We start from the raw sequence: 24,311 nt of genomic DNA on the forward strand, positions 1-24,311 counted from the left end.
CACATTTAGCACATTTAGTAAACAGCAAACGCCAGTACTATCTAAAATGAGTATTGAGTCTTTTTCTTACTTTGGAGGTATTCTAGCAGACTTCCATGTCTCATCAACTCTGTAATAATATAAATTGGATCCTCTAAAGTGCAAACTGCATAGAGCTGTATAAGCTTTGCATGTCTGAGGTTCTTCATGATTTGTGCTTCCCTAAGGAAGTCTTTTGGATCCATTGAACCTGAAGCAAGAACAACAACAAATCAGCAGATGTTAAACACCCAGCGACCTCATGGGAATCACTCAGATTATTTTCTGTCTCTTTTGTAAAGTGCATTAGCCCCACAAACCTTTAGAGTAATCAGAGAAATGAACCAGCGCTTCTGAAAAAAAAAAACCTCTAAGTGAAACAAGTCGATTGTCTGGGGCACAGAAACCATGTGTATCAGCCCACGGTGTATAATGGTTAAGGTTTGTCTTTATGGTGAGGGGGAAAGAAGGAAACAAAGACTGACACTTAATTTTTAAAATAAGGTACCACAATACATGACATCTCAAAAAAAATCATGTTAATGTGCAAAACCTCAGAAAACTGAATATTTAAATACTGAATTTAAAGCTTCTCACACACAGAAAGTATCCAAAGACCAAAATCTGACTGTGGTGGTGTACTGTGTCTTTAGGGAACATTCCAAGCTAAAGCAGTCTGAGCATAATCACAGAGCATCCTGCCCTTGGGGCTGTTCTCTATAAACAGGATAAGAAGCTGAGCCAGGGAGAGAGAACTACAGGTTGCATGTTCCAGGGCAAGACCTTAACCTGGGGTCTAGACATTTTATTTTATGATTACATGGTTGGTTGCTCTTACTCAAGAATCCAAAGGAAGAGCCTTATGAACTTGGTTATGCATCAGGTATGGGGAAGTGAAGCCTCAGCAAAAGGAAGAAAGTCTGCCTGCCTCCTAGAACTAGGCTGAAGTTGGTTTGGAGGCCTTAAAGAGCACATATTTTATTTTATTTTTTATTGTTATTCGTTGTTACTTTGGTATTTGACCTTTCCTCCCCCCTTCTTGGCTCCTGCGCACTGACTCAGGACTGAAATGCCACAACATGAATTTTGAAAACAGGCATAATTGTCTTACATGACCTTGGGGGGAGAGGGGAGGGGAAGAGGGCTAATTAATTACCTGTGTGGAGCTGTGCTGCTGCACAATTTAGAGGGAACACTGCTCTCTGGTCCTGCAACAACCATGCTGGACGATGGAAGTTGCCAGACCAGAGAATCCTGATTAAGAGAGTGATAGGCTGTTTTTGACATTTTCCTGTGTGAGTTCACTCAACAGGATAGTGATTGTCTCGTTTCACTCACATAGAACCTAAATATCACAGTTAATAAAGCAAGGAACATGAGGGCATAAGCAAAGCTTATGAGGGCTTAGTCAGGGAGCCCAGAAAGGCAGAAGCTTTTGAGAAGAGAGAGGTTCTTCAGAGAGCTTGGTAGGAAACCATACCTCAACTAACAGAAGAAGGAAGGCCCAGAGAGAATGTTCCCAGGCAAGGGACCAAAGCAGTTTAAGGGAATAAAGACCTCCTGGAGAATCACTAGGGGCTGACTCAGCAAAGGACAATATGTAATTGGGGTAGGACAAACACAGGCATCTGGCCAAACACCCAACAGAAACCCAAACTCCTGGTAGAGAATTCAGCCTGGGATTCTCTCTCACAGTGGTCACTCGATAACGAGTAGGACATAGTCTGGGATTATTTCAGGGCCAGAGGTACAAAAACATAAAAGAGGTTATCTCAAGGGCAGAGTTTGTCCCTGGGCCCATGGTGGCTGTCAACAACATAATTCTATAATTTTAGGACCACTGACCTACATGCCTGTCAGCATAGGCACAGTGGGGTGGAAACAATGTGACAAAGGAACTCTTATTTCCCAGCTGTAGTGTCATTCATGGGCTGACAAAACTTTCATTGACAGCTTGAACAGTGCTGTTCTTGGCCAGTGTCTTGTAGTCCCTAGAGTAACTTTTCAACACGAGATTGTTTAGGCTTCTGCACCAGCATGCCCTCACTGGACGCTTTGTCTTTCTCTGTACTATGTAAATAGCTACAAGAATGTGTTCCTCAAGCTTTTAGTTGCAGTCTGAAGTGACTGTATTTTTCAGTCATGCCCCAATAAACCTTCTTTATCTTCCTGTCTGTCTTCTGAGATCAAAGATATTCCATTAAGAACTGGGATTGAAATGGAAAGAGTCAACAAATGTTCTCCTGGGGTTTTACTCTTGGGCAATACTATTTTCAGTGAAGGAGTCTAATTTGGCCAGAACATAGATTTGCCATCTTATAGGAAATAAAATTAAATAAAAAGTCTGGACAACAGAAGGGAGTGGTTGGCCAACACAGCAAAGTTGGTGTTGAATCGGTATCTAAACAGTTATGGAAATGAACATATCATGACAGATTGTGCTACCCTTACAAATGAGGCTGGCAACACATAAAATAATTTCAAATATTGATTATTTAAAAATATTAAAGCTGTTCCAAAAGCATCTGTGTTATTTTAATCAAAAACCTCCAGTTAAAATAGGAATGTTCTGACTTTCAGTGAAGCTGATGGAAACACTGTGTAAATGTAAAGACTATAAAAAAATCATTTTGACATTTTGAATAGCTCCATAATCCAACATTAAGAGGCTGAGAAATCACTTTCCAAATGGTTAGGAAAAACTGATTCAGAATCCATATGGATTCATCTTCTGATGATCCTAATAGTTCAGCACTGCAAGTTCTATTATTGTCCTTAACTAATCCTCTCGCCTCCCTCCCCTGGGACATCGGTTATGTCTAGACTACATCCCTCTGCCACCAGAGGGATGTAAATTAGACATACCAACATTGCAAATGAAGCGGGGATTTAAATCTCCTGCACTTCATTTGAATAAAAATGGCCACCACGTTTTGCCGAGTCAGCAGTTTGTCGACAAAAAGCGGCTGTCAAGACAGGGATCAAGAGACAAAGAAAGCCTTAAATTCTGTACTCTGACCAAACAATGAGTAAGCTAAGGTCAGCTGAAACTAGTTGCTTCAATTTGCCTACAGGATGGGGGAAATGGAATGGGTGGAAAATACCTGAAACAAGACAAAGGTGCAGAGGAGACAATGTAGGGGGTTAAATAGGGCTCAGGAAAAATAAGAAGAAAGGCTTTTTAGAGACAGAAGAAGCTTTAGGAAGGAGAACAAGCATGCTTTAATAGAAGGGAGCTCTGGTGTAACAGCAGCACCGGAAAAGGTCAGAAAAATCTAGCTGCTCTAGAGAAAACTCCATAATACTGATGAGAAAGCCTGAGCTGACTGGGCATGATCCCAGATACCACAGATGATTGTAAGCCCCAACAACTGTACAGAGTGGTGAGGAAACTGAGACAGGGAAAGTGCATACCAGTGTATTTATTATTTTGTCTAGATCTGTGTAGAGCTCATACTGTTATGTAAAGAGTAATTGTATTTTGAATCCTGTATAATTTTTGTGTCTATTTCTTTCACTGTCATGCACCCAGAAGAGGTAAACTACAGTCCACAATGCTCACACTTTTAATGGCATTCTGTGAAATGTGCAGGAGTCACTGGAGGAAAATGACACAAAGGGCCCCACTGCCAAGATAGGTTTCAGACACAGAGTCAGGACTGGATTGAGGTCGTGGAAGACCAAAACCTAAATTCTGCTCAGCTCCAGCAAGCTAGGGCACATGGGATTCAGTTTTTGGAATCCCTTACTGTATGTCCAGAAGCAGGAGCTGGAGTAGATCCGTACAAGGGACCCTAGAGTAAAATTTTCAAAAGCAACTTGGAAGTCATGGTTGCTTTTCAAACTCTTACCCCACATTTTCTATGGCATCAGATTTGTATATGTGCAACATTTGCACATGCATGCATCAAGGGTATGTCTACACTATGGAATAAAGTCAAATTAAGATACACAACTTCAGCTAATTTAATCACTTATCTGAAGTCGAAGTAGCTTAACTCTGCTTTTGGCACTGTCTATACAGCAGGAAAAGCACTCTTCCTCCAACTTCCCTTACATGAAAGCAAGGTTACCGGCATTGACAAGAGTACCCCTCTCACTTTGAATTAGCTGTCTTAACTAAACCACCAATTCGAAACCTGAAAGATCAATAGCGACAGCTTCAATCTTCCTCTGTACTTTTTCAATTTTTACCATTGACTTTTTTTCTCACTTTTAGATGTTACATATATATTAATAATCATGTTAAGACTTTTCTATCAGAAAACGCTATTGGAACAAACTACTAAGGGAAGTGGTGGATTTGTCATTATTTGATGTCTTAAGGTCAGGACTTACTAAGGCATAACTTTCAGAAAGGTACCCAAACGTAAGTCACAGGACTCAATGCCTGGCTGAGTGAAGTTTAATGGTCTGTGATATATAAGAGAAAATATTAGTTGATATAATAATCAATTCTGTCTTTATAATCTATGTCTATGAAAACCATTATATCTCTGTATTTTAAGTGTGAAGAATTAATATATGCACCAGAATATAACAACCTTAGCGTGAACACTCATGAACTATGGTAGCCATTCTCTGATTGATTAAGATGAAATAAATTACTACATCTGACTTCTTGTGCATTTTCATTAGTGCCAAACTAAGCTTTTATCATTCTGATTTTAAATTATTGAAATCAGTGTGTCTTGTGAAGTTATTATTATATATAATGAACGAAAATGTAGAAGTTTCAGAGAGGTAGTTGGATTGTACAAAAAAAGTTAATCTCTAAGGAAAATATACTACAGTGTTCTGAACACAGCATCCTGTTATCACAATACTTTGTCTTATACTGTAGAATATTTTGATATTTTATAAGGTATATCAATAATAGAATCAGAGGGTCCAAACCCACACCCATGAAGCCAGTAGTACTCCTTCCATTGACTTCAACAGGAGCTGGATCACACCATAAAACACGGAGATGGAGAAAATGAATTCCTTAGCATTTTGTCCAATCTAATTTTGAATATTAGAGCTGAAGTCTTCCAGCACTCCATACTGCTATGCTTCTACTATTGGCAGTTGCAACAGAAATTACAGTTCTTTGCTAACTATGGTGTAAAAATTCAATTAAATCTCATAAATCTAGTGCAGGAGTTTATTTAGGTGACTATCTTTTATTGCCTTATAATCTATGTAGTAATAAATGACTTCTAGAATTTATGAATCATCAGTGTGAAGTTGCAAGTGTTTAACCAATCTCAATAGTCATTTCCTATTATTAGAACCAAACATAAATACTGAAGAAGAAATGACCTCTTTTCTTCCTTTGTGATAATGTGGTAGTACAGAACTACTGTGTTTCTCAAGCTTTCCAGTGACACCTGTGAGGATGTAACTAGGGTTGACAAATTGAGGAATAGTCAGGGAGTGATCTTAGTGGTAAGGAGTAGTGGGGTTGGACACATGTGAAAATTAATCTCTGTCATGAAAGGATAAGGTTTGAGCATCTGGAATTTCACTTTTCCTGTACAAGTTACGTGGTACCAAATGGAATTGGTATCAGCCAATCAAGTAATTGAATGACCTATCATTCCTGATTACTTTTTTTCAAAAAAGAGATGGGAAAGTTCAGTTAGGGCTAAGGGGATGATATGTTTCTAAATCACTCCATCAGTTCTGACTCCAGTATTAAAAGTGAAGCTTTGTTTCAAGAAGAAGTGAGTAATATATAATCCACCACCAATATGAAGATCTCAGTACACATTACATAGGTTAGACATTGTACATAGGCTAAAATCTTAAGTCTTAGGTCCCTCAATGGAATTTGCTTGAATCAAAGCCATTAGAAACTCATGAATGTTTTTGAATTGAATAAAACATATTATATCTAATTTTTTAAAAAAAATATTTATATCACCTATGCTTGGTTTTGTTATTTATGTGATTTGTGCTATCTGCTGGTAGACGCTATTGTTTTTGATAATGGAAAGGATACTTAAAACTAATTTAAAAAGTACAGAAAAAGTCAAATAGATGCCACATTATTCATACAAGGAAATACAGAAGATAAGCATCAGATGTTAGTAGAGTATGTCATAAATATGCAATATTGGAAATATTCCATTTCCAATCACTATTTAGTGTTTTACTCTGTATTACTGCTCAGAATAAGGACTGATTAATACAAATACAAATTCAGTGACAATAAAACATTAAAACATCTATCCACCAGAAGGATTTTTACAAACTACCTATTACATATCTAATGTTCACTTCACCTACTGATGAAATGCAGCTATCTCTGGGGTGAAATATGACAGCCATTCTGTGCCAGCAACATTATATGAGAGAATGGAAGCTTGTGTTGTGTGGTGAAACTGAAGAACAAATGAAAGAGCAGTGAGAATTTAGGTAAGCCGAATATAAAACCTTATTACAAAGTGCCATGGAATCTTTAAGGATCTTAAAATAACAAACTCAATTTTACCTATCATTAGAAGATGCTCGTCTTTCAGGATCATTAGATACCTTGGAGGTTTTTTGTAATAAAAATATTTACACAACATAAAAGTGTGATCTTGCCACAGTCTGACAATATTAGTATTTCTAAGTGGTATGTGACATACCTGGTTTCAATGTTTTGATTGCCACTGGTGTGGTATTATTCCATAGTCCTTCCCACACCTCACCAAATTGACCAGAACCTAATTTTTTCAACAGTTGCAGAGAATTTCGGTCTATCTCCCATTTATCTGCAGTATTGTATGACAAATCGAAAGGAGTAGGAACTTTTTTCTGGTGTAAAGAACCAAACACAGACATTAGATATTTTGCCATTTTTTCAGACGTTTATATAATAAATCTTTGTTAAAAATAGTACTAAAGTTGAAACTATCAGGAGTAGAGTACTATTACCGAACACACAGAGCATAAAGAACAAACATAAAAGAAAATGTAAAAAGTATCTGTAAACCCATATCTTGGGTACCTGACAAAACATTATTTGAGCTTCAAATAAAACTTTGAAATGAAGAGAAGCAGTTACTTGATATCGTATAAGTCTTTAAAATGCTACAACTAGTCAAAGACCCTCCATTTAAAAAAAAATCTCACACCCCGTTGCAAGAGTTTATGAACAATGAAATATTGTCTTCATGAACCTGATGGTTTTGTCTCAGTAATACTTATAGACATCTAGAGTTATGAACTTGGCGATTTTATCTCAATATACAGAGCTATTCATAAATCACAAGTTGGCACATTCTTTTCCTCCAGCCACACAATTATTTGTTCAAAATGTCAGAGTATTTTATTATGAATGTGTCTGCTCCAAAAATGAAACAGTTCTGCTAGCCACGCAACTTCATCAAAGAAACAGGTCATCATTTCACAACCTCGCACCTTATGACTGATAACCAGAAAGTTAGTTTGAAAATATATATTTTGCACAATATAGAATTAATTTTACCTTTATACAGGGCTTGCTGAGCTTAACACAGAGGCCATCACTGTTATTGGTGTAGTAGTCAACAAAAGCATTCAATGTTTTAAAAGTTTTCTTTCTGCTAAGAAAAAAGCCCTCTTCATCCTTTCGGATCCTGTAGTGTTTCACAACTGCTCCATCAAAGACTAAAAAATAAATTGAGATATGAGTTCCAGGCTACTAAATATATATAGTAGTACAATATAGCTTACGGCCAACATTTTAAAAACAAAATAACCAAAATCAGTTTCCGAAATGGATATTTAATGACCTAATTTTCAAAGGTGTCTACCCCCCATAAATTCCCAGGTGCCTAATCCTGAGATGGGGGAGAGGCCCCCTCTTCAGCCAACAGGGACCAGCGTGCCCATGTATTGTTAGCACTGGGCCACTTCAATGGGTAGCCAAGCCAGAACAGTGTGTCTGACTTCCTGGCCACGGTGGAGCATTATGACATATTCGTGGGCATGACACCCCTCAGGAAATCACAGCTATACCAACCGCAGAAGCCTTCTCGCACTACTTTGTCTAGCCGTATGGCTACCTTTCTGCAGTGCTCACAGAAGAAGTCATGCCCTTCATGTAACAGATGTTTAAAGAATTATGCTCTTTATATAGCAGCCACAAGCTAAAGATGAGAGTCTACCAACCAAACTGCATAGTCCTCTATAAGTGAGCCAACATAGCAGGGCCGAGGACCTTCTTAGAGATGTGACAGAGAAACTGGCTTTCTTATTTTCTGCAGCTGACCTCTGTGTATAATAACATGCATACCTCCATGAAGTACACCCCCTTTTTCCTGATAATTGGCAGGCATGGCTGACTGCCAATAGACATGATCGTGGACATCCATCTGAGAATCACAGGGAACAATAGTCTGGGTGCGGGAGACTCAGATTAGGTCCAGAAGCATCACCAATACCTCTGTGAGGTAAACCAGATCATAGCTAATATGTGGCAAGCCCAAGATAGAGAGAAAAAAAGCTCTGACAGATATGCTGGTGCCAGGCCTTTGGCCATAATCAGCCAACAGAGGTGCTTCAAACTAAACACAACCTGGGTCCCATCATCTGCAGCCAAATGGCCCCAATACAAGAGCAGAGCAGAGTCCGCAGATAGAGTGGAGTAGGTGGTCCATTGCAACATGCTGAGGCCTTGCCTCTTTGAGCCCAAGCCACAAAATCGGCTATTAAGGTAAGATCTAGTCCTAGTGACCAGGCTGCAACACTGAAAGGAATCACTGGGCTCCCACCATTGGGTTGGTTCATATGGTGGAATCCCCAGTGGAAGCATCTATATCTGGTCCTGGTTTTGAGAAAGAGGATGGGGGTCTGATCTAAAAGCTGTTTGGAGGAGAGCCAACTGCTGCTCTAGTGCTTGCACAGATGCACAGCCTGGAGTCTGGACAGGATAGCCGAGACCATATCACAAGACCCACCCGTCTGAGCTCATATCTCATGCCAGCATCAGATTGCTTGGACAAGTTGGAGTGACCAAAGGAGAGAAGTGAAATGGTATGAGGCAGAGTGTGTATCTATCTAGCCATGTGGGAGAGACAGGGGTAGAGTCAAGCAAGTTTGTGTAGCCCTGTTAGAGATCCTGATCTGAGTTAGATGAACATGTCATTCTATTGCTAAGTGTGGTGCTTGGTCCAGATGTTAATTGTTACGCGCTAGAAAGGAGCGCTAGTGTTTGTGCAGAAACCTATGGCTGGGACTTGAGACTCTTTCCCCAACACTGAGAATCCTTCACCAGACACAAAGGTACCTACCACACTTAAACCCTCCTCAAAATGAAGGCCCTTACATTTAAGTGCCTAAATATTGATTTAGGAATCCAACTTTAGCAACTTGTATTAGAAAACTTCCGGTCCATAGGATCTAATACATAGTCACAGCAAGACATTTTCCCCTGGGTGGCTTATGTTTCCTATTTCTTGGGACATGAAAGACACCAAAGATTGTCTAATTCAACAAAGCAACTTTATGTTCTTAATATTTAGTTAATCAGTGGCTGCAATTTAAAGAATCATTTCCAGATTGCAGACATTTAAAAGCAAACACACAATGCATGTAAGACAGGGCTCAAACAGTCTCTCTCCTGCCATCTATTGATAAACTGGTGGAAAAGACCTCATCAGCAGATAGTATTTGCACAGACACACTTATTTTGCCTATATGAACAATTTACTTAAGTCCTGAATGAAGGGGCAATGAAATGTAGCTATCCTTATTATCTAGCTAAAGGGAAACAAAAATTTAATTAATGTGTGCCAGTTGCAACGTCACCAGAATCTCACTTGCTAAGCATGGGATAATGAGTCAAATCCAAGGAAAGGAGAGGATGGACAGGGCTCTGTTTAAAGGTGTTAGATGTGCTAGAGCCTCATTCTGCACTGTTTAAAGCCAGAATTTAATAGGCTATTTTTTATTTGAGAATTCTCTTTCTTCTCAGCAATTGCTGGAGGTGAAATCATTGGTGGTCTAGAGGATGAGCTTTAGCCCTGGTGTGGCAACACTGTTGTGATGAAACACGGCCCTGAAAAATCAGAAACAGTAATGATATTCACACTGCATGCTGGAATCACTACGTAAGTGGAACAGGTGATGGAACCTTGTGTAGTATGGTTAGAGATGAAACAGTAAAAGGGCCTCCTGACGTAGCAAACCCTAAAGCTGTGATTACTCAGACCTGGGGTGGGTAGTCATTATGCTGTGGGACAGCACTGGGCCAGAGGCTGGCCCTACCGTATGGAAGAGAAACATACAATATGGTCTGATTAGCGATGTCCTGAGCATGTGCAGTTCCCACAGATGTCAGTGAGATTTGTAAGTGCCAATAATACTACGCTATTTTATTTTTCTGTGGTAAATGTTTGCATTTCTATTTATAAATCCACTCTGAACAAAGGGCAGCATGCACTTTAATATTCTAATATTAATATGAGTTCTGAGGGTGTAGATGATGGCAGTAGTTGTGATATGGGCAATGTGCTCTCTGACACTGACCTTCTTTTCCTAGGACCCTACGGAGAACTCTCTAGTGCATCTGGTGAAAGGAGGTGGCAAGAGGAATGTGTAGCCTGTTTCATTCTGTGATTGCAGTTTTGTTCCAATCAGGCAAGCTAACAGAATCGCTGGGCCCCTGGACAAGGCTGTGCACTCCTAGAAGAGAAGGGGACTTGGGTGGAAGGGGTAGAGCTGGGGCAGCCAGCTCTCAGCACCATCTTGACTGCACCTCATCTCCTCAATGACATACATAGCATGCCACTCAGGGCTCTGCAGCACACCACATGACACTCCAGCCATAATATAAAGGTCCTAGGGTGCAGTGACAGCCAGGAATCCAGGGCCCGTTTGAATCACCAGGCCCTGTCGGTGGACCTGGTTCTAATCTACAGTTCACATGCTTCTTTAAGCATGAATATACATTTGTATTGTAGCATGCAGTTGCCAACAGCTGCCCCCAGAGAGCACATAGGTGCCATTTAAAAACAAGGGATTTTCTGTATACACCACAGGCAATATTAAGGAGCCTAACAACTTATCTATCATTCTAATAGAATGTCAGAAAAATAGGTCAGAGGTAGGTACATTTACAGATCATAAATAATTAGAATAAATGATCCTCCAAAGTTATTTCTTTCTAATGTCATATTTAACATACTGAATACATTTTGGTGATACATAATTTGGGATCAGGTTGAAGGAAAGAACTTAAATAAAGTAATTCAGAAACAAAGCACAGGAAAAAGGGAAAAGAAGATACACTGGCAATTTCTAAATCCACTGTAACAGGGTCTGAGAGGTTTCCACTTTTCAGAACAGTGTGGTAACTCTCACCGTTCACAATCCTGTCATGAGTTTGTAGCAAGGAAACAAATGTGAAATACCAATTTCACTGGAATGGACTTGTATGTAACATTTCCAAAAAGTACTATCATTCCTACTTTTATGGTCCTATTTCTCTATTTCAGGGAATCCAGAAAATGCTTGCTTGCACTGGGAAGCAAGATAATATTTGTGCCCATTCTACTTTAATAGATGTCCTCTTCTATCTGTGTGAAATTTGCTTTTGTGTGGAGGACCTCAATAAGATTTATATACTGTGTAAGTGCCTCTTTGTTTGGGTGGGATCAACAATATAAGATGGATGTTTAAGGTGTTATTTATTTGCATTTTGGTATCACCTTAAAGCTCCAAACAGGGATGAGTATCAGCGTATTAGTCTATGTACAGTCATGGGAGAGAAAATCAGTGTCTTCCCAAAGGACCTGAAGAAGAGCACTGTGTTAGTTCAAGCCTGTTATTCTCTCACCAATTGAAGTTGATCCAGTAAAACATAGTACCTACATCATAGGTGGCGACACTGCAAGTTCCCTAGGGCTCAAACACCCCCCACCCCTATAGTAGGTGCTCAGCTTCCACCAGACCCACCAATCAGCTGTTTGGCAGCTAGGAGGAGGTGTTTGGGGGAGGGTAAAGAGCAGCAAGCAATGGGCATGGGCCTCAGGAGAGTGGATAGAGATGGGGTGGGAAGAGGCAGAGTGAGGGAGGGGCCTGAGGAGAAGAGGCAGAGTGGGGGGCAGGGACTCAGAAAGGAAAGGGGATGGAGCATCCCTGGGGGAAAATAAGTCAGCACCTTTGACTTCAGCCACCTTTTCTTTCTAATGTAAAGTTACAGCCTCACAAATTCAGACCAACAACAAAAAGGAAGTTGGCAAGAGGACAGACTTCAAAAACTACAGTACAACTTCTTCTCAGCTCTCCCTTTGCTGAACTATGCTTTTCCCCTTTAGCCTGCACTGTCTGTAGCTGCCTGTCATTCCCACTCCTTGCTTCCCCCACATGTCCTCTTCCTCCTCCTCCTCTCCTAGCTCCAAGGGAAACAACACAGCCTTGTTCTGGGAGCGCAAGAAAGACATATGGGTCCAGAAGAGGAGGGGACGGCCAAATATGTCTTCACTGCTTTAATTTCCACAGAACATGGGTCCCATGTTCATCCCTAGGAAGATGGTTGAAGTCTGAAGGAAAGTAAGAAACTCAGATTGAATACCTCCAAGCCATTTATTAAGGATAAGCATATTTGCCTTCTGGGATGTTTAAAAGATAAGTCACAGCAACAGGCATATCTGAGTTTTAAATCTTCCCATAGAAATGTAGAAAGTACCTAAAAGTATTGTCATTAAATGCAATAAATCTTGCAGATGTCATGATTCAAGAAGAAGAGCAAAGGCTCTTGCTATTATTGGCAGAGATAGTCAGTGAAGCTGAACACATCTAAATTATGGCTTTTAATTAAAAAGAGGCAATGCCTATGATGGCACAAGCATGATTAAAAAGTAATGCCTTTTGCACCAGATGCTAGGATCATCAACATAAAAGATCCTTCTGCAACATGTGCAGTTTTAAAACAAAACAAAACAAAAAGAAGATTTTACAAAGATCAAGCAGACAGGTTGATAGCAACAGATCTCAATGGCCTATGTAAAGTTCGATGTGGTCTCAATTTAATCCTTTGTGGCCACAAAAACCTGTCTTTAAAATTAAAATTTGAAGTTGGATTCTAACAGTCTTGTTTGCCTTCTAAATCATGTATGAAATGTAAGTTTTTCCATAATGGCACATTAGAAATGAAATGTGTTCATTTTAATGAAAGGGAGGATTTCCCTCTCCTCACTGCCACCGAAAAAGTTTTATTAATCTCTCCTTTTTATATCTTTGCCTCCATTATATAATAGTGTGATAGTGTAATATGTTTTGATCTTTGCAGAGTCAAACTCTCTGGGGTTTTCTTTGAGTTTTGGGTACAAATTAAACTCCAAATCAAGCCGCTGAAAACACCAGGTGTTTCACATGGTTTCCACTTAATACAAATACATTTGTTACAGATGACTCAAAACCATGTCTACACTGACACCTCTCCTCCCCTGCAATTGTCAGATCTCACTTTGTAGAGACATGCACTAAGGCAGTATTGTACAATACTGAACTATCACACAATTAATAGAAATGGGTCAGAACCAGTGTTCCCTCTAAACTGCCTGGCAGCACAGCTTCACAGGTGATTTATCAGACCCGCCCCATCAGTCAGCACAGTGAAGAGGAGGCCTGAGCCTTTGACTGGGCAGGGCTGATTAATTACATGTGAAGCTGTGCTGCTGGGCAGCTTAGAGGGAACACTGGTCAGAACCACAAACTTCTGAACCAGATGCAAACTATTTTCAAATGTCTGGCAGATTTCAGATCACAGATTTTTGGTTCAAGCTCCTGTCTTACAATTCACTGTTTACATATTATATGAATATAATTATGAATGTGTGTAATTACACCTCTATAAACATCCCAACACATAAGTTATAAGGGGCAGTTTCCTTTTGTTTTACGCTGATCTCGTGTCTGAGCAATCTCAGTGAAATGGAAAATATTACTAGGATATCCTAGCTGGGGTTGCAGTATTTTGCTACCTTTGGTAGACTTGACAGGGACACAAGATACTTTTTAACTGTGCTTCAACACCTGATTTACCAAGCCACAATGTATGTGGATGACAAGCTGTTCACTTTCCTAGCATGCTGAGACATGTCTCAAAATGTTTTATTTGGTTAATGTAATCAAGTGTGTGGAACCATCCCAACTTAATGCAAGTACCCCACGGTCTTTAGGCTACTTTGTGAGCAAAGACTTTGAAAGCTTCTTCCTCTACATCCCCAGTTGTACAACATTATACCCCTACCAACAGTTAAATCTCTTAACTTTTTTATTTCACAGATTTGGTGGATGGCGTCCAATACAATCCATCATGAAATAATATTTCACATTACCTATTAGAACTAGTGCTCTTCAGCACCAACAGAAGTATGGTTGGCTGGTGTGAGTAAAATCATGCCTTGTCCTATTTGGTAGGTAATCGGTCCCTTTCCAGGTAGGAATTTTACCGGAAAGCCCATCACATTTCTTGAAGCCAGAATGAGGGCTCTTCAATGAATAAAAAAATTAAACCAACCATCATAGATATAACTAAGTTTTTGCTGAAGATTGAGCATGTGTTTCTGAAGTCTAACTTTGAAAAACCACCCCACAAAAAGATCAGGTATAAAACTAAGGATATATTCTAAAAGAGAAGTCTACTGTTTTGATATCCTGGATAGACTTGCCAAGTGTAAACATGTGTTTAATTTCCACTCTGTGAACCAGTAGGTCCATTGATGGACAACTTTAATGTGTTTGTTGCTTTTTAATTATGAAAACATTTCCCATTTCAAGGCAACAGGAACAATGAAAAGCAATAAGCACAGAAAGCTAATTTGAACGTTGATCATATTAATAAAGAGCCATAAAATACAACCTGGTGGAGACCTACTGACTCTTGCCAATTTTTATGTATCACTTGGAAACAATAGATTATTATGAATTTTAATTTCATTCTCATGCATGCAGTTAAAACTCTTGAAAATTAAAAAAGAAAAACAGTCTGAATGAGAAACTCTTAAAATATTTCCAAGGTAAAAAATTGTGATACCTGAGAGAGAGAATTCGCCTTTTTGACTTTCGCTTTCTCGGATTAGGAAGGCTCCTGCCTGATTTCCAGGGCACAACAGTTGTTTCTCTGTATCCGCTCGTGTGATTGGGCCAAAAAACCATCTAAATAAGGAAAGAAAATTCTAGCATTAATTTTCGCAGTTAGTAATAATTACCAGAAAAGACTGATATGTTGTGTCTACTAAACATATAACATATGTTATTTTAGCAAACAAACAAAGGGGAATTTTGATACAACTTGTATTAGATAATTGAATCAAAGAAGGCAACACACATTACTAGAAGATACTATTTAAGCATATGAAGTAAAGTTCCAACCATGTGACAGTCAATATAAAAACTCCTATTGATTTCAACGGTGCTAGATTTTTATGGTTGACAGTGTGTCCATACTAAAAGATAGACTCTTCAGGACTATCTTTAAAGAGCCCTTTGAAAAGAATTTATGCCAAGTCCCATTTGAATTACAGAGGGATATATATTTTGATGATTAACCTTGATTTGTAATTTATGAATGCTATCTCTAGTGAATGAAATAAATTAATTTTTAATTAACTAAATTATGCTGAACAGATTCTTCACAGTTCCAGTTCCTTACTGATTTATGAAGTGACTAATTCACAGCCATTTCAGGCCTGCTGCAGTGAGATAGACGAGCAAAAACAATGCATACCTCATGTCAAAGAAAATGCTTGAATGGCTGACGACGGGTTGTGAAAATCAGCTTATTTAAAAGCATTTGTACAGTACTCCACCCACACATAACATTTCTGATTTTGAAAAAAACGATTCAAGCAACATTTCAGATGGAATGCTGAAAATGAAGTGTAACTAATTGTATTGCATTATTTGAGAAGAATGTACCTGACGAAAAAATGAGATGACTGCTCATCAATTTCAGCTGGGATTATTGAGCTCCTGGCAAACAAACAAAGAACAACAAAAACCCAAAAGATCTTTCTAAGGTCTTATCTATATTATCGAGTTTTGTTGACAAAAGTCATGTCAACACTCAAAAAACAATATATAATTAAAAGGGTATTGTACATACACACTTGCTCTCTCTGTCAGCAGAGAGCACCCACAGCTGCGGCACCATCATTGACAGTATGAGCGATGCACTGTGGGTACCTCTCCCATGGTCCAGTTCAACTTCTTCTGCTGCTAGGTCTTTTGGGAAGGTGGAGCAGATCACAGCGCATCTTCAGACTGGGTTCAATGTTCCATGATGCATTGTTTTCTGTCCCAACATCCCATGCACTTCTGGCTTTCTTTTGCAGCATCTTACAATGGCCATTGTTTGCTGGGCACCCCAGCATCTTTGTGAGAAGGGACAGACTCCCACCCTGCTCTCTTATGCTCTTTTAATGGTCATTAAGGGATCATGGATGTCAGCGCAGGTAATCATGACGTGCCTAACTGAAGAAAACTCTTAGTTGTCTGACATACTGTGTGTTACGGATAGGAGCAATTTTAGGTTGCTCTTGGTATACATGGAACAGCTGCAGACAGTGGACCATCCCATTTGGCCTTGGGAAACAAGCAGTGAATGGTGGGATTGTATTGTCGTGTTGGTGTTGGTTGATGAGCAGCATCTTTCTGGAACTGTGTATGGAGTTTTCCCTAGCACTCCAGCACAAGGACACCAGAATGAGAGTGGTTCTATTGGTAGGGAAGCACTGGGCAATCACTGTTTGGAAGCTGGCAGCTGTAGACTGCTATGGTCAATCACCAAAGCAATTTCAAGTCAGGAAGTTGACCATTAGGGTTGCATTAATGCAAGTGTGCAGGGCAGTTAATTTGCATCCTAATGCGAAGGACCTAATAACTCTTAGAAATGTGTATGAAATAATGGATGGCTTTGCAGATATGGGTTTCCCTAACTGTGGAGGGGCAATAGGTGGCACACATTCCAGTTTTGATACCAGACCACCTTGTGATAAAGGATATCAATAGGAAAGGGTAATTCTCCAAGGTATTGAGATGCTTGTGTTTCACGGACATCAACCCAAGGTGGTCCAGGAAGGTGTATGATGCGTGCATTTTCAGGAATACCAGCTTGTATGGAAAGCTACAATCAGGGACTCTTTTTCCATACCAGAAGATTATGGTAGAGAATGTTGAACCCATAATGATCCTGAGAGAAGCGTATCCCTTATAACCATGGCTCATGAAACCTTACACAGGAAACCTTAACAGCAACAAGGAGTGGTTTAACAACACACTGAGTATGTGCCAGATGACATTGGAATGTGTCTTTGACAGATTAAAGGTGCACTCGCAATGCCTTTATGGCAGATTAGACCTCAATTAGTATAATATTCTCATGGTCAAAGCTGCATGTTATACAGTGCATAATCATTATGAAGCTCAGGGTGAAGGGTTGAGGCAAACGACTTGGCTGCTGATTTAGAGCAGTCAGGCAGCACAGCTATCAGAGGGGTCCAGAGAGAGGCAATTCAAATCAGGGAGGCTGCAATACTACATTACAAGTAGTTTTTCAAGGAAGCAATGGCGAAATTTGGGGCCTTCCAGTCCAGTAAACAAATGTTTAAACTGCTTAGGTATGTATTAGTAGTGCCTTCTATCTCAGTTTATAGAAAGCAAATAAAGATGAGTCATCATTCCAAAACTTTGCTTTTATTGCACAAGAAAAACACAAACACGCACAGACAAAAATGGTTGATGGGAAAAGAGGCACCAGGGAATCACAAACTTGCACAGCTGTGTGTAGGTCCAGTTATGATTTTGAAAGTCCAAGATGGTGGCGTGAAGGGGAAAGCAAAATGTTCTAGAAAATGGAAAGGACAATGTGGGTAGTGTTTGAGGGGCACAGAATGTGCTGCAGGAGAGAACAAGCATACATCAGCTCAGTCTGCAACTTCTGCTCTTTCATGACTTTAACATCCACTCAGCAGTGTCCTTAACAAACTTCTGATTTTATTTTCTATCTTGCCTTTCAGCTTCCCTCAACTCCTTGTGTTCCCTTTTCTCTGCATTAGAGAAGGGTAGTGCCTCCCAGAACTTGTCGTCTTTGCTCTGTTTTGGATATTTTCTTATCTGGTGGAGGCATTCGGCCGGTGTAGGGGGATGTTCATTAAGGTTGCATCTGCTGAGGCACAAAGAACAATGCACAGAAGGATGATTGCTAAGTTCATTCATAGAAACATTTCATTAAAATACACTTTAGGCATAGGCGTGCGCAGGGGGTGTGCCCAGGCACACCTTAATGTCTCAAAAAAAAAAGTGGCTTTGCATTTTAATTTAATCGCATGATACGCTCCTTTAGTTTTAAAGTATGGATTGTTGTATTATGCAATAAGCGCCGAATGTAGAAATGTATTGGAAAGCCTGCGTTCACTCGCAGCATGTCCTTTATGATTGAGTATTCAATAAATGTTCGCCTTTAAAAAAAATAAAAATCCCTGCGTACACTCCCTAATGAAATGTGCTGCGCACGCCTATGACTTTAGGTATCATAGCAATCACTTTCTTAGTGATCCTTGCTTAGCAAGCACACATCTTTGCAAACACTCAAAGCATGTTCCTCTTTATGAGGAAAAGAGGTTGCCAACTAGGGGGAAAAATCTAAAATTCTCCCACACTTTTCCCACAGACAGGAGTCATTGTAGCAGATATTTCACTACTGAGGTTAAGCATGGGAGCAAGGGTACATCTACTGTATGCTTATGGCTTTTGCCCTGGTCCCTGTTCTGCTCCTCTGTGTGGTGCTTTGCTACCTGCAGAAGTGATTGCCAAATGGTATAGGAAAGTTTTGTGAAATGTGGGAAGACACAAAGCAGATCTGTCAATGGAGCTTTCGCAGAGGATTGTCATATACCTCCAGGTACCTTTCTAGAGATCTCTCTGGAGGATTCCCATGAGATCTCAGCATGTTTCTGTACTTATTCTCTGCACTGGGAAATGTCCAGCACACAGAAACATGGCCTGCCTTGGACATTTCTATACCCTGAACCCATCTCCGCACTACACAAACCATAGTCACTTACCATGTGCATGAGAGCAACTGCTGACACTGACTAGACACCTCTGAAGTGGTAGACAGTTCCTCGCTGCTGCCCCACCGAGTGATCCCACTGGGAGCTCCACATGATTGTTTTACTCCACTCTTCAGCAATGACTTCATCCTCCAAGTTAGGTCCTCTTTTCACACCTCCAGGCCCACCGATGTATCCTCCTCTTGACAGTGTAGGTGAAGTAGCAATAGAAGATAGCATACAGCTCCTTATAGAACCAGCCGGTCTTAGAACCAACTGTTTGCCTCCCTTGCTTTAGGGTACATCTTCACCATTTCCTTTGTTTTCACTCTGCAGTGCACCATCTTCTGATCATAGCCCTATTCATATACTGAACAGATCCATCTGCTCTTCAGTGGTCCAAGCAGGAATGTGTTTGCTTTAATAGCCTCCATGGTCACCTAGGAAAAGGCAATGAGACCTCTCCATGCTGAGACACCAGGAAATGGAATTTCAGAACTGATGATCAGAGTAGTCAGGATAAGCATTGGATGCCCTCCAGGAGACCAATTTAAAGTGGTAAAATTAAGCATGGTGTCTACACTGGCACTTTGCCAACCAAAATTTTGCACTCAAAGCTTATCTCTCTCATCAGGGTGCCTTTATTGTATTGTGAAAACAGGGCATTTTTGCTGCCAAAAGTCACATCACAGTGGGTACGCATTCACCGTTTTGTCGAAAAAAGCTGCCTTTTGTCAAAAAAGCTCTTTTGTGTTTGTAAGGCCTAAGATTATGGCTCTCCCATACCTTTTATTTAAAGGGGATAGTTATTGAATAGTGGATTGTGTACTCTTATGTCCATGTACCCAAGAATTCCTCTTAAATAAATGATTGATACACATGCAATACAATCCTCCAAAATAAACCAATGTATATTATATTATATTATATTATATTATATTATATTATATTATATTATATTATATTATATTATATTATATTATATTATATTATATTATATTATATTATATTATATTATATTATATTATATTATATATTTATTAATCAGCCAATTATCAGTGAAAAAAATCAGAAAGAGTCATCGACAAATTATGTTACTACCTGGAATGCATAGAGTTATCCAAAGGAATTAAGGAAATAAACATACATTTAAGTCTTCCAAATAATAGCATGCTGCTTGCTTAGTCAAACATTATAGTGTGCATAATGTTCCTAGTATGAAGGAAGAGGAACTAAAAAAGGACAAATACAGACAAGCTAAACTGCATATTTGCTTTGGTTAACTATACATTGTTATATCTCTCTATATATATTTTAAAAAGTTTTTCCTGCTGGACAACAGAATGTTTCTGCCGGGTGACAGAATGACGTCATCATGACCTCAAAGTCATCAGCGCCAACAGGTGCTCTCAGAGAAGTGGAAGCGGCCAGAGAGAAGGGGGCTGGTGAGCATAGCAAGCAGAGGTCACAGCCTCCTTGTATAATAACACATTAGCTAGCATTATGTATAACAATTGTCTGAGTGCATTCTAACCACCTGATGACTTTGATGAAACTGCCAATTAGAAAAATCTACTCCCCCACCACCACCACCATCCGCCCCACATGTTAATACAGGTTGGATCTCTAGAGTCTGGATTCTGCCATCAACCAGGAATATGTGTGGTCTGGCATCCCCAAGGGTACTCCCAGGCTGGCGTACTCACAGGGAAAGCCCCTTGCTCAGCAACTTTTCCCCCATCCTCCCAGAGCTTCCGGAGCACCATAAATAGAATATTTGTAGCACTCAAGCCTACGGAGGATGTTGGAGGATCAGGAAGAGAGAGGACATTTGGCATAAGAGGTAGGGTGGCTGTAGAGCTCTGCAGCCAGGGGCCAAGGTAAACGCTTGTGAATCTGCACTCTTGATCACTGCTCATGGCACTCTGGAGCCACCCTAGCTCTTCCCCTGAGCACCCCTATCTCCAAGTCCATGCTTGATCAATACCAGGTCCTCTGCTACCACTGGATGAAACCCCCACTGCACCAGCAGCAGAAGGCCTAACATTGACCTCCTCTGGTCTGGCAAAGTCCCTGGTTCAGGACCAGTCAGGTCCCAAGGGTGTCTGAGTAAGGAGATACAACCTGTATAAAGTTTATAGATACAAATATAGAGTTCTGTACACAATAGATACCTAAAAATCGGAAACAATTCATGTTGGTTAATTCAAAAAGCCTCAATTACATGTTTGAAAAAAAGGGAGTATGAATTTAAAATAAATTTCTAGATATAACAAATTCTTTAATGTGTGGGAAATAAAATAATTGTTTGGTTTTATGGGCCCTGGTAAAACAAATTAATCATAAACCATGAATATTGGATATTAACCGATTGACTAAAACAATGATTAAAAAGATAAGTAGAACAAGGCCCCAGCTCAGTTCAGTACTGAAATCCCACATTAAACATGGGTTGTCCCTGCAAAAGAGATTAGAACCTCTGAAAATTCTAAATGCTGGTTTCAAATAAAGCATCTATGCGATGTAAATTACATCTTTTAAAATATGTAAATCCATATTTCCATTTCAAATATATAAACAGTGGCATTTTACTTCAGTAAAGTTAAACAGAGTGAATAGTATTTTTAGACAGGAGTTTAATTTCATGTGACTTTTTCAGGAGATGGGGAAAATTTATTTTCCTGTGTTAAAAAGAAGTTTCACTGTGTAATTAATTACTACAGTAAATCTAGTGATCCCAAGATAAACACAGAATCTTCTGTTGATTATAAAACAAAATAGAAATGGAATAAACAAAGGAAATCAAAATGAAAACAAAATACAATGCAGGTCTGTGGTTGACATTTTCCATTCAGAATAGTTAGGGATCTCAAATGGATAATCCCTAATTAAAAATATATAAAACATGTTCCATTATACAAAGTATAGCATGCACAAGTGGAGGCCAATTTATGGCTAAACTGGGATCCATATTTTCAAATTCCATTGCACTTCTGTATGTGAAATCTCAGCCATAACATTAAATGAACATAGACCCTGGGAAAGAGCTTAAGCATATGCTGAAGTCCCACTAATGTCAAGGGGTTTTAAAATGTGCTTAAAATTTAGGTGCACTTTTTGAATATTCTTGATTTCCTGAAAGGGGACACTTGTCATTTTGTTTTGTTGGAGTTTTTGATGGAATTTATTGACCTACTTCTTTTCATGGATATAAAACTTCGCTGAATGTGAACATTACATAATATATTAAATAACAAGTGATCATAGTCCTCTTTTCAGTCATCCTGATTTAAAACTTTTGATTACAAGGTCTTTTTCATAGCTGCTGGGACACTTCATACAAAGCAATATGACCTCTAGCACCAAAAATATTAGAGCAGAGTTTCTCAAAGTGGTCCGCGAAACCATTTTGAGAAAGCTGCTAATTGGCCGCTCTTGGCAGGAGATATATAATTGAAACTATTGTGGAAGAGAAAGCAGAGGGAACATTCCTTGTAATATAGTCCTTCACTACCACAACTGTACACAATCTGCTTAATGGAAGGATTGTGTACAAATTGGAATCCCCATAAAGAATGAAGTTTTTTAAAGCCTAGCTGAATAATACTAATAGAAAGGGGATACAAATACAGAGTCATTGGTAGACAGTCATTGGTCAGTACCAGACACAATATCACAGAATAATAAGATAATCATTTATTATCCTTGTCCCAGAAATACATATTTAGCTGTGATCCATTTTAAGCTCTTAGAAAAACACACTCAAATTTAAAGTGGCATTTTCATTTTAAACCGATGTTTAAACCAATGTTTAAATTTCTATGGGTCCATTTAAAATATTAGTAATTAAAATTCTATGAAAAAAATGTTTTTTGTATTTTTCCTAGTATGCATTTGTGCATTTTAAAGGGCCTTATACCCTAGAGAGGGAATTAGTGTGTCAAAGGAATTGTTTAGCAGGAGCAGAGATTGAGGGAAAAGAAAAATTAAATCAAATCTATAGCTCAAATATTGAATGCCATTTTGAAAACAGACAGAAGAACAAGCAAGTCAATCACTGTCTGTTAAGCTCTTAACCTCAGGCCACCATTACTTTCTAATTACTTTAAATTGCTTCATTGACCAATCAGATTTCACTCATCAGATGCACTGGAATGTTTATGCAGTGATTCATATGCTGTTTCAATCCGTACTTTCATGTGAGCGGAGCTAACTGGAAGGTAACATGTCATGGGCTAGCACAAAACTGTTTTGCTGATTCATTTGGTAGCCAAAATCAATAGTCTTGCTATTTATGCAAGGTGATGCTTTGTTAAAACAGGAGAAGATGAGGATTCTATATGAGTGATAGATGGGAATTTTCCAGCTAAATATTTTTTTATGTTGGAAAAAACTGATTTGCCAAAAAATAAATTGTTATGAGAGTCATTGATATTAAAATCCTAATTTGGACTTTTTTAAGTTTACAAAATTGTTAACATGTTCCATTTTTACATTTCAAATGACAAATTTAGTTTTCAGATTTGAAACAACCTTTCCAAAATGTTACTTAATGGATAACAAAAAAAAATACATTAAAAGGTTGAAATCATACAAAATGTTTTGAAATTATCAAAAATTGGCTCAGTTGAAATGAATCATCAGAAATTGTTCTGATGTTATCAATTTCTGAAAAATGTTGAGATTTCAATTTTTTGTCTCAGGTTGAAATAGGAAAAAGTAATTAAATATCTCAGGACAGTGAAACCCTTCCCTACTTAACGCTACTATATATATAAGGTTTACAGGACCTTTCTAAAAAGGGTTTTATTTTCAAAAGATCCCTGACTAAACTGCCATTTTTCTATCAAAAAGCCCCATATCAAAAAAAACTACACGGCTTCATTTGCAATTTCAAAGTGTCTAATTTACATCCCTTTTTCAAGAAAAGGAATGTAGTCTAGACATACCCCCTGTGACAATAAACCCTAACAACAATGATATACACGCCAACCTATTGGGTAAACCAAGAGCCTTCTCTCTGTAAGGACAATCTCTGGACTACAGGTGTCCCTGTGGCAGTAGAACCTGTGTATTTCCATTGTGTGAGGTGAGAAGAGAGTTGAATTTATAGGGCTGCGCTGAGGGAGAGTTAGGAAGTAGGGGGGGCATATAGGAAAGAAAGGGTCGAGGAAGGAGGGAAGATTGCAGAGGAACATATAGAAGGGAAAGGCAATGAGGGTGGGAACAAAGGATCTGTAAGGGAGAGGGGCAGGCAGAAGTCAGAGCTAATAGCCAAGA

At 39.1% G+C, this 24,311-nt stretch overlaps 1 protein-coding gene across 1 annotated transcript in view; it reads right to left on the reverse strand.

Annotated features, from left to right (window-relative positions):
• Window positions 1–24,311, reverse strand: part of FRK (fyn related Src family tyrosine kinase) — a 57,827-nt gene that overhangs the window by 11,115 nt on the left and 22,401 nt on the right. Inside the window, exons 2-5 of the mRNA XM_014573682.4 lie at window positions 15,014–15,135; window positions 7,478–7,638; window positions 6,636–6,804; window positions 71–229 (exon numbers count right to left, since the gene is read on the reverse strand). Coding sequence (XP_014429168.2) covers window positions 71–229; window positions 6,636–6,804; window positions 7,478–7,638; window positions 15,014–15,135 — 611 coding nt within the window. The remainder of the gene's footprint in view (window positions 1–70; window positions 230–6,635; window positions 6,805–7,477; window positions 7,639–15,013; window positions 15,136–24,311) is intronic.

The sequence above is a fragment of the Pelodiscus sinensis genome, chromosome 3 (assembly GCF_052426305.1).
Source record: "Pelodiscus sinensis isolate ZL-2025 chromosome 3, ASM5242630v1, whole genome shotgun sequence".
Classification (NCBI taxonomy): domain Eukaryota; kingdom Metazoa; phylum Chordata; order Testudines; family Trionychidae; genus Pelodiscus; species Pelodiscus sinensis.